The sequence below is a fragment of the Pagrus major genome, chromosome 5 (genome assembly GCF_040436345.1).
Source record: "Pagrus major chromosome 5, Pma_NU_1.0".
Taxonomy (NCBI): Eukaryota; Metazoa; Chordata; class Actinopteri; order Spariformes; family Sparidae; genus Pagrus; species Pagrus major.
This window is the reverse complement of record NC_133219.1, coordinates 26,145,612-26,159,671: the sequence shown is the minus strand read 5'-3', so window position 1 is coordinate 26,159,671 and position 14,060 is coordinate 26,145,612. Positions and strand designations below refer to the sequence as shown.

Here is a 14,060-nt window from a genome sequence, read left to right as displayed (position 1 = left end):
TAAGTAAAGCTGAGGTTAAGCAGAATCCAGTTTGAAGTTACCTGTAAATGTAGAAAATAAATTAGCAGCTATTTATTAATTGCTTATTGGAAAAATCCCAGAATATTGTAATTAAATCATGTTGAGGTGATTTTCAATAAATTTGGAGGTAAATATTGTAGTAATTTAAAGACATTTCAAATAAGTTACTCAGTGTTTAATTACCACCTATTTATTATGAAATTTGCGGACCTGTAAATCTTACCATGTTTTTCACTTGCAGGTCTACCAGGCTCCCTGTATCATGTAGCAAGTGCTATTTTGCTGCATTGCATCATAAAACAGTATATTAACTGCGTTAGCTACTAGTACACCAATAAATCCCACTGTCAGTCACACTGATTGTTCTTTAACCCACTCACTATGCTCCTAGTCAGCACTTTAGTGTCCGCGTGTGAGCAGAACCTGAGCTGTGAGATTAGCCATGCTGATCATGTTGAGCTATTATCTAGGTTAAGGTATTACGATGAGACAAGCGAGTGACACTATAACAGGAGAAAACAAAGGAAGGCAAGGGCAAAATATTGCCTGTAAAGACACCAAACACAATGATCACAATGATCGTTGTGAATTCTGCTGACTTGAGAAAAAGTTGGAATTCAGATGAAACGGTCTCTTCCGCTCTGTGCTGCTGAGCTGTTTTCCTGATAATTATTTAGCAATACAGTAACTCAGTGATGTCATGATTTTTGAGTAGGCTTACAGTCCGTTTGAATCTATTTCATTCTTCACAAAAAACTTAAGTGGAGAACGGCCTAAATTTAATCCAAAGAGATGAATGTTAACAAATGACTGCATGTGACAAATGACTGCATGTGACAGGTGTTTGAGGCTCAGGTGCCTTTCACAGATTTACTCCCAAGATCACATTCTAACAATTATGTCAATGATGATAATGGAATAGGCAGTTGTGAGGGAAGTATTTAGATCCTACAATTAAGTAAAAGAAGCAATACCTCAATGTAAAAACACCCCATTACATGTTAATGGCCTGTATGCAAGTTATTTCAGTAAAAGTATCTAGGAATCATTAGCAAAATGCACCAAATATTAAACTTACTCATACTCATAATGCAGAACAGTGATGCTAGTAAGGGTTAAATTAATCTATATTATATTATGGGATTATTATCTATTAATACTGATGCCTGAATGTGTGTGCAGTATTATATTGCTGTGGTCCGTAGAGGTGGATTGGGGTGGCTTTATGTTTTATAAACTGATCATATAGTAAATCTGCAAATGTAAGTATTATAGCTGTGTAATTAAAGCAGTGGAGTAAAGCATATGATTAACCATAAAAATGTAATGTAGAAACAGTATATAGTAGCATAAAATGGAAATACAAGTACCTTAAAATTGTACTTGTAAATGCCACCACTGGGAATAGCAAATGTATCAAATAAATAGCCCAACAAAGAGCATTTAACTATTAAAATATAACATGTTCATAGACAAACACTGTCTCTTTGAGTTTATGCTCCCTCAGAGTGGGAAGTGGGAAAAACACTGAACAACTGAGAGCGATGGAGCATAACATTAGACGTTTAGCAATGGTCAGTGATACAGTGTAACTAAGTACATTTACTTGAGTACTGTACCCAAGTACAATTTTGAAATACTTTACTCCATACTTTAATTTCCATTTTATGATCATTTATACTTCCACTTGACTACATTTTGGAGGTAAATCTTGTACTTTCCCTCCACTACATGTATGATACCTTTAGTTACTAGTTACTCTGCAGATTACATGCTGCAACAGAGCCAAAGTAGTGCATTTAGTGCAGTGGTGCATGGTCCAGGCCGATAATCAGTTGACACATATACAGTATACATACATATAAATGTATAATTTACCCTTACTTTTGATACTCAAGTACAATTATTGCCAGAAAATTACTTTTGACACTAACGTACATTTAGTATCAGTATCATACTTTAAAACTTCCGCTCAAGTACTATTAGTATTCTAAGGCTTTCACTTTTACCAAAGTAATATTTTAACATGATATCTTTACTTTTACCTAATATTCATTTTATTTTACTCTTGACCTGAAACACTTGGCCAAACTGCTATGTATTTACAATCTCCCTTTCGGATTTAGGATACTTGAAGGCAGCATTAGGGCCATCAACCCTCTTGCGTCACGAGCACCTGCAATACGTCGGCCGCGGCCAGGTAAGCCTCTTGCTTATTGTCTGTCAGTGAGCATAATTCCTGTGTAGACTGCAGGCTGATGAGATGTTCTATATGGAGCTGATTCCTTATGATGTGTGATGGAGGCACACCGACGCGTCAGTGGCGCACGACCTGCGGATCAGCCGCCTCAGTGCGCACACTGACCCCTTCGGCCTATAGCTGTCACCTGACCTGACCTACTAGAGCTCCTGCGCTGCAGTGCTGAGGCACTCAACTTTTTAAAGTCCCTGAATCTGTCATTAGCATCGACATCCATGAAGCTAATGACAAACTGGAGCAATAATGTCTGACTGACAGGCATCTCATAACGCTGTTTGTTGTGTATTCCAATTTCTTGCGTGGTATCTCATTATGTACTTAAATATCCAAATTGGACTCATATAGGAACAGAACCTGTCACAGTGCCATACCTTGCTTTACCCAAATTGACGCCGATGGGTGCATCTCAAATGATATTACTGCATTAATTATAGGACTATGGCAGATTAGATTTCCTCGAGCAATTTAGCAGAAACGGTGTCGCTTAGCAACACCGTTACCGTTCAAAAGCGGTGTCGCGAGCGGATGATAAACATTAATCATTAATTAATATCATTCAAATAAAGATTTATTGAACATCTGCGCGCTTTCTGTCGCCACTTCCCGTGTCCAAAGTGAGTGTGAGTGACTTCAGAGGAGCGTCTCCTCCACAGAGGGAGTCACAGATCACTGCGCAGGTCAAAAGGTAATGCAGCGAAAATGACACCCAGTAACTTTGGAAAGGGTGACATATTGGAGGGCTCGAGTACCTACAGTGTAATTGACGTGTTCGCATTATGAGCAAGCACATGAAGTCAGTCCCTCCGCGGCGAGTGGTCACCTCAGAAAACCCCCTGCACATCCTTTTCCCTCGACGCAACTTCCCCGACTGAACACTGCAGCTGAAACTTTTTGACGGGCGCGACTCGTTCTGGCAAAGATATGCGCGGCAAACAGCTTTAAGAGAGCTCATCAGAACCAGTTGTGGTGATGCAGATTAAAATAGGAACCATGGCAGATTGGATTATACTTAATACGCCATTTCATATCGTGTAACGTGTCACATTCTGGGCGCTGTGCCCTTGTTTATGAGGTGCGTCCGAATTACAATTAGCCCACATTTCACTGAGATTCCTTTGAAGCAGCCGTGCTGCACTGTTGTGTAGACCTAACCAGTGGGCCACATTCATTTGACCAAATGCATCATGATGTGTTCTGTGCCATCCTTTCGCGCTCCATGCCACCTCTCTAAATTGCGCACAATGTGTCTCCGCCAAATAACACAAAGACTCAGTTGCATGTCCAATCATTTAAAGTAGTCTTTATTAACAGGGATAGTGTGAAAGCCGGTGGATGCTGAGCTCGCGTGTGTTCAGGCAGTAGAAATAACGGACATGTTACACGCGCGTGGTCTCTCTCTGCTGTCAATACATTTGAGGCATTCTGGGCTGAGCACAGATGCGGATATCGAATACATTCGGGGACAGAGCACTTTGAGAAGATGCTCTCACTGTTCTACACTCACTCCTGCTGTGAGCGCGCACGTGTGTCGCGCATTTTTAAACCAGCGTGCGTTCATATGATCTTTATCTTTACGTCTAAGGCTTTAATATCTTGGTTTTCATGCACTGATGAGCAACCGGACCGGGACCCGCGCGCTGAGAGCTCCGAGTCCGGAGTGCAGTGCGCGAGGGGAGGGAATCCCTCCAGTGTCTGACGCTTCCTTTACCAAGGAAACCCACACGCGCTCTCTGACGCAACTGCCCATTTTAGGAAACATGCGTCAATGGACCAAAGCAAGTCAGACAAATAGTGAACTCCACAGCAGGCACTGACGTCCGTATCAAAAAATAAATCCATCCACACATATTTTAGACACTTCTACTGAATCGCTGCCTCTCGATTATATCTCCACTGTCCGCTGGGCGAAGCATGGTCACAGCGGATCCTTCTTTCTCACTGCCTTATCCAGTAACGACCCCTCCCTGGATGAAGTCGCAACGCCCTGGCGTGACGTAGGCTGTTTCGTTGGTGTTGAAAAGCCGTTGCAGTTCTTCATAGTGCCATTGAAGTGAGTCATCTCTAGGAAGTGTGGTAAAAAGGAAAAGAAAAAAAAAAGTTAGAACTGTTCCGTGAACAGCAGAGAGCACAGATAGAGTGAGTACTGGGTACGGCGACGGAAAATATTGAGATTAAGCAGGCAATAGGTTTTAAAGCGAATGTTAACCTGCGTGAGTCACTCTCTAACTACAGGTTCACTGGTCTCAACTGGATTTGACTGCTGAAGGTGTGCTGCTGACTTTAGGGTGAAGTTTGCGCACCTGAGAGGATCTTTAATAGTGTAGTGCAGGTCTACCTGCGGCGCAACAATATTAAAGGCACGATAAGAAATAGCCTTTACAAGCAGGGATAACACTTAAGAAAATATTTATTGTAACTGGTAATATCTGTGAGATGTTTTAGGTTAGTGTAGAGGAGCATAATTGCAAGTTGTCTTTGCCAACTCTTCTCTGGATATCCAAAATTAACGACGTCTCGAGCCAGAGGATTTTTTCCTGTTGGTGCCTTTTCACTGCGAGGATTTTAAAAAAAAAAACGGGGGTTCAGAGCCCAAACCGTCTACTGAAATCTTCCTCTTTCCTGGATCATGTACCAGGACTACGCCGGGAACTACGACACCTCGTCCCGCGGAAGCAGCACGTCTCCGGCCCAGCCAGAGTCCTTCACAAGCGGCAGCAGCACGATCGGAAGTCCGATCTCTACCTCAAGTTACCAGGTAACACCAGGAAATACCGGGCTGCCGCCACATTATCTATAAATAATGCACTCATACGTATCTGTCTTGATTCTATTTCATGTGCACAACCTCTTAAAATTACAGGTTTTTTGTCCTGTAGGTTTTTTTTTTTTACCGTGTTACGGGCTCCACTCGTTAACAGGAATTTAGGAATTCTCCATGTCGCTTGGGAAAAAACACGATGAACCTATTGACACAAATTGCACCGGTGACTCAACAGATGCAGACTCGATCCATGCACAAGTATTCTGGACTCATACCATTTGAATTGTGTCATAGGTAATAAAAACACAATCGAATGATGTAGCCAACTTTTAATGAAATATCAAATTCACGCACCGCCTGACGCGCATGGGGATTTTGATCACATAAACAAAAAAACATAATTCTTTCTCCTCCTTATGCTCAAACAAAACTCATAAACCTATAGGTTTAGATGGCAGATGTAAGGTGATTTGTTTGCTGTTTGCTGAAATAGAAATGGAATACATTGGAATTCCAGATGTCACTTTCAGCTACACTCCTCTTTGTAGCGCTCTCATATTTCTTATCTGTGCGTAAAATATAATAATCTGGGGTATTTGCGTTTTCGCATGGTACTGGAGACGCATTATAAGCACGATGAATCCTTTAGAACGCATTTATAACACACCCTCCTGAGCTATAAACACATCGCGTCAGTCTGGCATGACCTGAGTAGAGACAAAACACATAGTGGAGAAGCAACAGGCATGTAAGGCGTAATACAGGCATTAACACAGGGGTCGGGAGATTTCTAATATCTATTGAGCACCAGTTCAGTCTGTTTGAGTGCACCAAAGAAACGAGCTGTTGCAAAAAAAAAAAAAAGATATTAGTTCAGTTAAAGTTTGCATTTGTGGCAGATATTTCTGTCATGGAACCATTACAAACGACCTGTTAATGGTTTAAGATTGTAGTCTGATTTTTCTCAGGCGGGAGCGGGAGCGGGAGCGCAGGACAGTCAGAAATCAGTAAAAGAGGAAAAAGAAACCTCGGCGCTCTGAGGGACTTTTGAAAAACACAAGTCTCCTAGATTTGATCACAGGTTAAGGTTTTAGTGAGACATACCCTGCATATACTGCAGGCGTGCCGGTACACCGCCATACAGACGCCGTGCCAATATATTCACAAATAAAAGGATATATCCGGGAAGAGACATGTTGTTTACCCGCAGCCAAGTGTTGCGTACACAGCAGTTCTGTGGAAAAGCGTCGTCAGGCTCACGCAACATGACGGTAAACGACTTTTGGCCAGTATCTATCATTGCTCTGCTTCCCTGTAATCACACACTGGCTGTCTGTTTCCCATTACAGCGGGCTGGAACACGACCTCTTTGTTCGGTTTATTGAGACGTAACATAACAAGGCAGGCCAATAGAATTTTTTATCAGACCAAGTTTTATCAGTTAAACCGGGGCTCCTGTGTGACTCAATGTTTGCCATTCACACCCCATTGCATTCACATTCTTTCATTAAACTAGATATTTAACGCTCGCCAAAAATAAAAAATTCTGGCGAAGCGTCTGGCTCGTTACAGCTGGGCTGTTTCCCCCTTTACTGGAACTGACCGCGTTTCACATGTGCTTAACAAATCCCATACACAATGACTCACCAGATAAACAAAGTTCCAATAGACTGCCGGGATATCCGACGGAAAGTCGGGAATAACGGGGAGATGGGGACGTGCGTAAATTACGCACACAGGAGGCAGGCAGCTCGTCTGTTTGTGGACTCCAGAGACATAAAGTAATGCTGAACTGACGTCGGTTCTCATACTGGACATCATTATTACACAGTCACACATGCATGTCCACTGTAGATATTTATGCATTATAATTGGAGGAACTTGAAAGGAAGGCTCCAAACCATAAATATTTAGTGCCAGAGGCCGAGTGGCTTGTCTTATAATATCTTGCATCACAATATGGCTTTAGACACACACACAACTACAGGCAAATACATTATTTAACTTTAATTATTATATTTGTTAAAGTTAAAGTTAATTCCAACATATTCCACACATTCCATCACCTTTTTTTAAATAGTTTATTTTGCTTATGAGATTTTGTATTGTATTAAAATCCCTCTGGTACAGTTATTTTTCTGGACAACATAAGAATGCCTCTGACACAATGTGACCCTTTATGTATCTACCTGCTCAAAAGTCCATCTTTTATGTATAATCACCCTCCTGCCAGTCCAGACATGTGTAACACTTTCCCAGTGCTGTGTTTTGTCTCATGCTTATTGTAGTAAAGTGAGATGTTCTGGACACCTTGGGCTTTCCCACATGATTCACTGCATGTGTCACTGTTCCACTCCAGGGCTTACATACACAGTGGTTTGCCTATGTGGATTGAATCATTACTATAAGCTTGAAATATGCAAAATGTGTGAATTTGTAATAATGGTGGGTGGTGGTGTGTGTGTGAGTGTGTGTATGTGTGTGTGTGTGTGTGTGTGTGTCTGCTGTCAGCGAAATGCCTCATAGGTTTTAACTAAGACGCTAAAGGAATTGAGTTGCATGCGTTGACCCACAGCAGCATATAGCCTTATTCCTCTGCAAGCGGATGCCACCCAACATTTCTGGAAAATTTCCTCATGCAACCTGTCTCACCGTATCTCTATCATTTCTTCTCTTTCCAGAAGTACAGGGTCGACATGCCCGGCTCTAACAGTGCCTTCATACCCACCATCAATGCAATCACGACCAGCCAAGACCTGCAGTGGATGGTACAGCCCACCGTCATCACCTCCATGTCCAACCCTTACTCCCGCTCCCACCCGTACGGCCATCACCTGACCAACGGTCCGGGGCTGCTGGGGCACAACACGCTGGCTCGGCCCGGGGTCATCCGTTCCATCGGGGATGCAAGGGGCCGACGCAAGAGAGATGAACAGGTGAGGGGGGCAAAAAGACCACTAGGGGAAGTTTCTTGTCTTTGTATAAGGCTGTATTTTTCTTCAGAATGTATTTTATAAAGCAAATTGAAGTGTGTTTGTCCTGAAAACAAAGCAAAATACTGTTATTTTCACTGGAAAGCATTAAATAAACATGTTTGTTCAACGGCAAAAAATCAAATCGTTGAGTTTATTCCATCATGTCAATAAAGTCTAAATCTCTGTATCATTATTCTACGCACAGCCAGCCAGCAGCAGTACGCAGCTCTTGTTTATACTCTTGCTCTTTGCTTCATATTGATTGTGCGTCTCTCAAACTGCTTATTTTACCTGCCATGTTCCTTCTTTTCTTGCCCTCAGCTCACCCCGGAGGAAGAGGAGAAAAGGAGGGTGAGGCGTGAGAGGAATAAGTTAGCCGCCGCCAAATGCCGCAACCGCAGGCGAGAGCTCACCGAGATGCTTCAAGGGGTGAGTAGAAACCTGAAAACTGGAGATCAGAATCTGTTATTGGGTTCTACTTCATTCGTATAAAACAACAGTGTTAGTGCTGGAGCACAGTGTTCCTCTTATACATCTAGCTAACAAACACCCATGCGTCCTGATTTTGATGCAGAAAGTCAAAAATGGCAATAAAAGCACAAAGAGAATACATGCTGAACAGTGGGGGAAAAAAGAAGTCCCACTTGTTCAGAAGTCTGGCAGCAGTCCAGATTTTTGATGAGTGATTGAACTCCACACCTAAAATTTACAACCTCGCATTACTGGTTTGACTCTCGCTGTGTCTCTGAGTGCAAGGTCTGAGTGAAGAGATGACAGGCGATGAAAAGCTTTTTGTCTCGGGCAGCTGTAGACAGAGGTAGGGCTGTCTCGCGGCCCTGCCTGGCAGACAGTAACGGCAACTAAATGGACTAATTAGACGAATTACAGTGAGGTTAAGCTTGTCAGGCCTTAAAAAAACCCCAGGAATGGAATTTGCTGTAGGCAGCTGTCTCCATGAATGCGGGACATTTTGTAAAAAGGGGCCAATTGCTTGTCTCACAATCCCACATAGAGCCATGCTGCGCACACACACACACACGCACACACACACACACACACTCACACACACCACAGCCTAGCTTCCAGGGAAGAAATAAAAAACAGAAACGCCTTCTCGTCTTCACACGCCTGTTTTTTAAAATCCCAAATAAGGAAGTGTCGCTTCCCAGTGAAAAAGAAGGAGCAATATTCCCTCAGTGTCCACTCTGTAATTGGCTGATATCTTTCATTGTAGTGTCTCACATGTCAACTACTTCCTCATACTTTGCCCATGAGTCAAAGTTCTCAGACTGCATGTCATCTTATCTTAATCTGCATGATGTCTAGAGCTGATGAATAGCTTTTATTGTCTTTGTCTAATATATGACACATTAATGGCACACTGCTTATGCAGGGCTCATATCTCAGAGACATTAACAATGCACAGTCCTTATGTGAAACTTACATTCAAGCAGAAGGCTTTGACTAATAGACATTGTAAGTCTAAATGGCCCGTGACAAATTCTTGATTTAATGTGTTGACTTTGCTACTTTCTATGTTTAGGAAACAGTAGCAAATAAACAGTGCCCTCTTTTGGTGCTTTAGGAGAACACGCATCGTCTTGACATCTGAACAAACTTGTAATTCTGGTATTATCACATGTACAAATCTTTGATTAGAGTGAAGATAACGTTTGCAGCCATGTTCTTTATTTCTTGCCATTTTGTCACTGAATATTTATGAACATTTTATTGAGACGTAATATAGACAGTGTTTGTTATAGTCAAGTTAAAACTGTTCTGCTTAGGGTGTTTTGGTGGCCTGACCACGGCTGCAACATCCTTCTACTGTTAAATAAAGTAAAAAATGCACTAGAAATAATCATTATATATATATATATATATATATATATATGTATATATATATGTATATATATGTATATATATATATATATGTATATATATATATATATATATGTATATATATATATATATATATATATATATATATATATATATATATATATATATATATATATATATAGCCTGCCCATACTAAAGCTCAAGTGCTCAACCTTATTTCCTGTTTCTCTTCACAGGAGACGGAGAAGTTGGAGGAAGAGAAGGCAGACCTGCAGAAGGAGATCGAGAGCCTGCAGAAGGAGAAAGACAAGCTGGAGTTCATGCTGGTTGCACACAATCCTGTGTGCAAGCTCCCCATGGAGGAGCGCCAACATTCATCTGGGCACCAGCAGCACCAGCAGCAGTGTGCCCCCCTGCCCCTGACTATGCGCCCCAACTTGGGATCCCGGGCTCAAATGAACCAAGTGGTAGTGAAGCAAGAGCCGGACGACAGCGAGGATGGGGTGGGAAAACCCCAGCGCTCTGTCATCAAGCCTATCTGCCTGGGTGGCGGGGGTATCAGCGTTGGGATGTACTGCACAGATGGAGACAGCCTGAACACGCCTGTGGTTGCAGCATCCACTCCGGCAGCCACACCCAACGCCCCGAGCCTCATATTCACCTACCCGAATATGCTGGAGCCCGAAAGCCCCTCACCCTCCTCCGAGTCCTGCTCCAAGGCCCATCGGCGCAGCAGCAGCAGCGGTGACCAATCATCAGACTCCCTCAACTCGCCCACCCTCCTGGCCCTCTGAGCGAGGGCTTGGCTCGGTGCAGCTGAGAAAAAAAAACACTGTGGCTGAAGGCAAGCATGAGAATCAACTGCGCACCCCCTCCTCCAGTGTCTTTTAAAGACCAAGAGCACATTCAACAGTCCAGACCAAGCTGACCATGTGAGCCGTTTCCCGCTCGGCAGGGAGACCCACAAGGGCTACGCCATGTGTTTCTTCTTGTTCTGCTTCAGTGTAAAATTTTTTAATATGTAAAAGTGTCTGCACCAATCCTCAGAAGTGTCATCCCTTCGCCATTTCAACTCCAGAGTGTCAACTTGTTTACTGAGCAGACAGTCGTGAAGAAAAAACATGCCCAAATCTGGGCAGTTGTGAGTTGATGTGACTAAACTAGAGAGCGCGTTCTTAATATATTTTTTGAAAAATGTTTAAAAAGCCATGTGGCCGACACTTGCACTCCGCCAAGACGAATCAATAAATCACTAAACGAGGTCAGCACTCTACTGGAATTTCTGAGGAGAGAAAGAGACAATGAGCAAAGACTCCCTCTTGTCGTTTTTTTTTTCCATTTTGATTTGTCTTTTTCGTAACTTGGACCTTGATTCAGGAATCGCTACTTAGAGTGCATACACATTTCTAACGCTATCTCCATCTCCTTAATTGTATTTATGGCCTGTGCTGATTACATTTTACAAAGTGTTTTGTTGAGACATTGTCCTCTCCTTTATCTGCCTGTAGAAAAGCAAAATGGTCCTCCATGGGGCGACCAAAGCATTCCTCAGTGTTGCAAAGGATACGAGCCAACTTTCAATCAATGACTAGTTCCTCAATACTCTATACCTTCTATTTTGCCATAGTGGCTTGACTTTACAGTAGTATTGGTGTGCTTTTCCTCAGTGATTCTGTACCTGAACTTTACAACCTGTTTATGACAAAGTGTATGTGATTTACATTGATGTCAGGGATATCTCTCATGTGTAGTAGAACCCCCATCGTGAAGAGCGTTGCAGGGCTGCAGGCGGTTGTATGGTCTAGCCAGAGTGTTGCAGAGGTGGTACTTTAACGTGAAGGGACGATAAACTCCTTCTTCATCGTGTCACATCCAGAAAGGTTTGTCTTTTCGCTCAGACGACATAAATGTTTGAACAAAGCCCTTCTCCTCCGCTGGATGCCGTGCTCCTCTCTTTGTTTCTGACATTCTCTAAATAAAGGTCTAACCTTTTTTCAACACTGCCTCTCAGAGCAGGTCAGGTTTCAAAAAAGCCAAAAAGGTTTGTATGACACATGTTATCCTGTAATTCGTCCATCTTTGTCTAAAAGGAGGGATTTTGCTCAAATTTTGAAAAAGCCACTGTGGTCTAGACTGTCGCCAGCTGCCAATGATGTCAACCCTGTTTATACTGTGTTTGTAAATCTGTCACTTTTGGTAAAGAAACAATGTTTAAATTGAACTCAGATGTGCTGATTTATGGGTGTATGAACATATGCCAACACCGAGGTACTCAGTAGAAACTCAGTGAAAGCCTTGTTGGGTAATGAGGAAGGGATAAGAGGACTCTCTCTACAGCTGGCCTGAGATGAAAGAGGGGACACCTTGACAAGATGTAATATTTCTGAAGTTCTATGAAGCACTTCTTTTTCATTATTTTTACATGTGTGTATCTTAAAGGGATGAGGGGTTTCAATACTGTGCACTGAGAAGGACACAACAGATATTTGGGATTTTTTTTTTTGTTTACTTCAAACATTCCTAATGAATATAATGTCAGGGGTCAAAGAGGGGGTATGTCATCTTTGCTCGAACCCTTCTTGTTTGTTAACAAAAGAAATAAAAGTTGCGGTTTGAAGACTTTTGTTGTGCTGGATGCTGAAAACGGATTTTGCAATTCAATACAAGCTGCTGCTACTTTGGAAAGAACGTGTCGGCTGTTTATCATTTGATGGTGTTGGTTTAAAATCACGTGGAAGCAACAGGAGATATTTAATCCTGTCTGACAAAATAAAGAGGTGAAATGATAGCCAAAAACATTACTGTGGGTGAGTCTGATATGTCTGTATGTTGAAATATTGTGGAGCCCCTCGACACACATAGGAAAGCCATTGACTGTAGATCTTCTGCTGTACATGTCATCTACTGTCTGTTGCCTGTTTTCAACTACTATTACTTCTTTTCCAAATGCTTTAACTGTTTAAAATGATTCAAAATTAATAAAAAACAGCAATATGTATAGCAGTGTTTGTTAATTTAAATGAATAATAATAATAATAAAAAAAAAAAAAAATTCAACCTGAAATTGTCCTGTTCCGTTCATGGGAATGCACTCACATTGATCAGTAAACTGACATCACACTTTTTTCCAAAGGGCCGTTATTAAGCTCAGTGTTTTAAATACCAGCCTCATTCTGATCATTCCAAAATAAGAGACTTTTTGGCAATATTTATTTTTTAAACCTGGTTAGTGAAATTGAAAGTGACAGGGCAAAGGTCAAAGGTTAATAGCAAATAGCTGGTAAAAAAAAAAAGGAAAAAAGCCTAATTAGAATTAGGATTAGAGCTTAATCCTCTTGGAGCAATGACACACAACATGATAGTACTGTCAACAATGTATATAATAGAACACTTCTTAAATTATGGTTACGAGCACAGAAAGATGCAATGCGTAGCTTCTAAAGAACACATTTGAGAAGGATAATGATGTATTATTTGTTATTATTTGTTCTATTTGATCTATACAGGCAAAATCTAATGCTGAATACAAACCAGAGAACACTCTGACAAGACACAAAGCTTTCCTTTTTTTGCAATGCTGATATCAAACCAATAAAGGGACAGTGGCGTTTAATCTACACCTTTTTAAAATAAAGGTAGATTTTATTCTGCAGACTCCATTAGTTTCATCTGGGTATACTTAATAAACTGGGCAATGGGTGTTTATTCAGTGTTTAAAATTATGGACACATTATGTTAAATGCATTATTTTGTACCATTCCTATATGGCAACAGTTAATGAGAATAAAAGCTGATTTAAATTAAATGTGACTTACAGGCTTCATTCACAATTAAAATATATAATTTATTTGTAATTGTCCAGGCTCATGTCTCTTCATTGAAAAACCGAACTAAAACACTTGGATGCACTACACTTTTATCAATATGGGACAATACTGTCCTGGTAATAAAGTTGAATCAGCTGCAATAACTGGAAAATTTGTCTTTTATCTGGAACTGACTGACGACAAATTAATCCTATTGGGCCTACAACATCCTTTTGCTTTCACTGGGACTATTTTGTTCATCCCATGTTGGACTCTCAGCTGTCTATTTTAACAGCGATGTACTTAATTTTTTACTTTGAAAGTGGACCAGGAGTGCTTAGGTCTATTGCCTTGGCTGGGCAAGTGACTAGTGGAGCAGAACGTATTTCAAATCA

The 14,060-nt window shown here is 41.4% G+C and overlaps 1 protein-coding gene across 3 annotated transcripts; it reads left to right on the top strand.

Moving 5' to 3' along the window:
• The first annotated feature begins 2,155 nt into the window (after positions 1 to 2,155).
• Positions 2,156 to 12,916, top strand: fosl2 (FOS like 2, AP-1 transcription factor subunit). Of its 3 annotated transcripts, none has more exons than XM_073467059.1 (5): positions 2,156 to 2,221; positions 4,917 to 5,036; positions 7,724 to 7,978; positions 8,339 to 8,446; positions 10,096 to 12,916. In XM_073467059.1, the coding sequence occupies exons 3-5, from the start codon at positions 7,739 to 7,741 to the stop codon at positions 10,651 to 10,653; spliced, it is 906 nt and encodes a 301-aa protein (XP_073323160.1). In that variant the 5' UTR covers positions 2,156 to 2,221; positions 4,917 to 5,036; positions 7,724 to 7,738; the 3' UTR covers positions 10,654 to 12,916. The 3 variants fall into 3 exon arrangements, with proteins under 3 accessions (XP_073323160.1, XP_073323158.1, XP_073323159.1); XM_073467058.1 differs by lacking the exon at positions 2,156 to 2,221 and adding an exon at positions 4,254 to 4,417; XM_073467057.1 differs by lacking the exon at positions 2,156 to 2,221 and having other exon boundaries at positions 4,253 to 5,036.
• Positions 12,917 to 14,060: the final 1,144 nt, after the last annotated feature.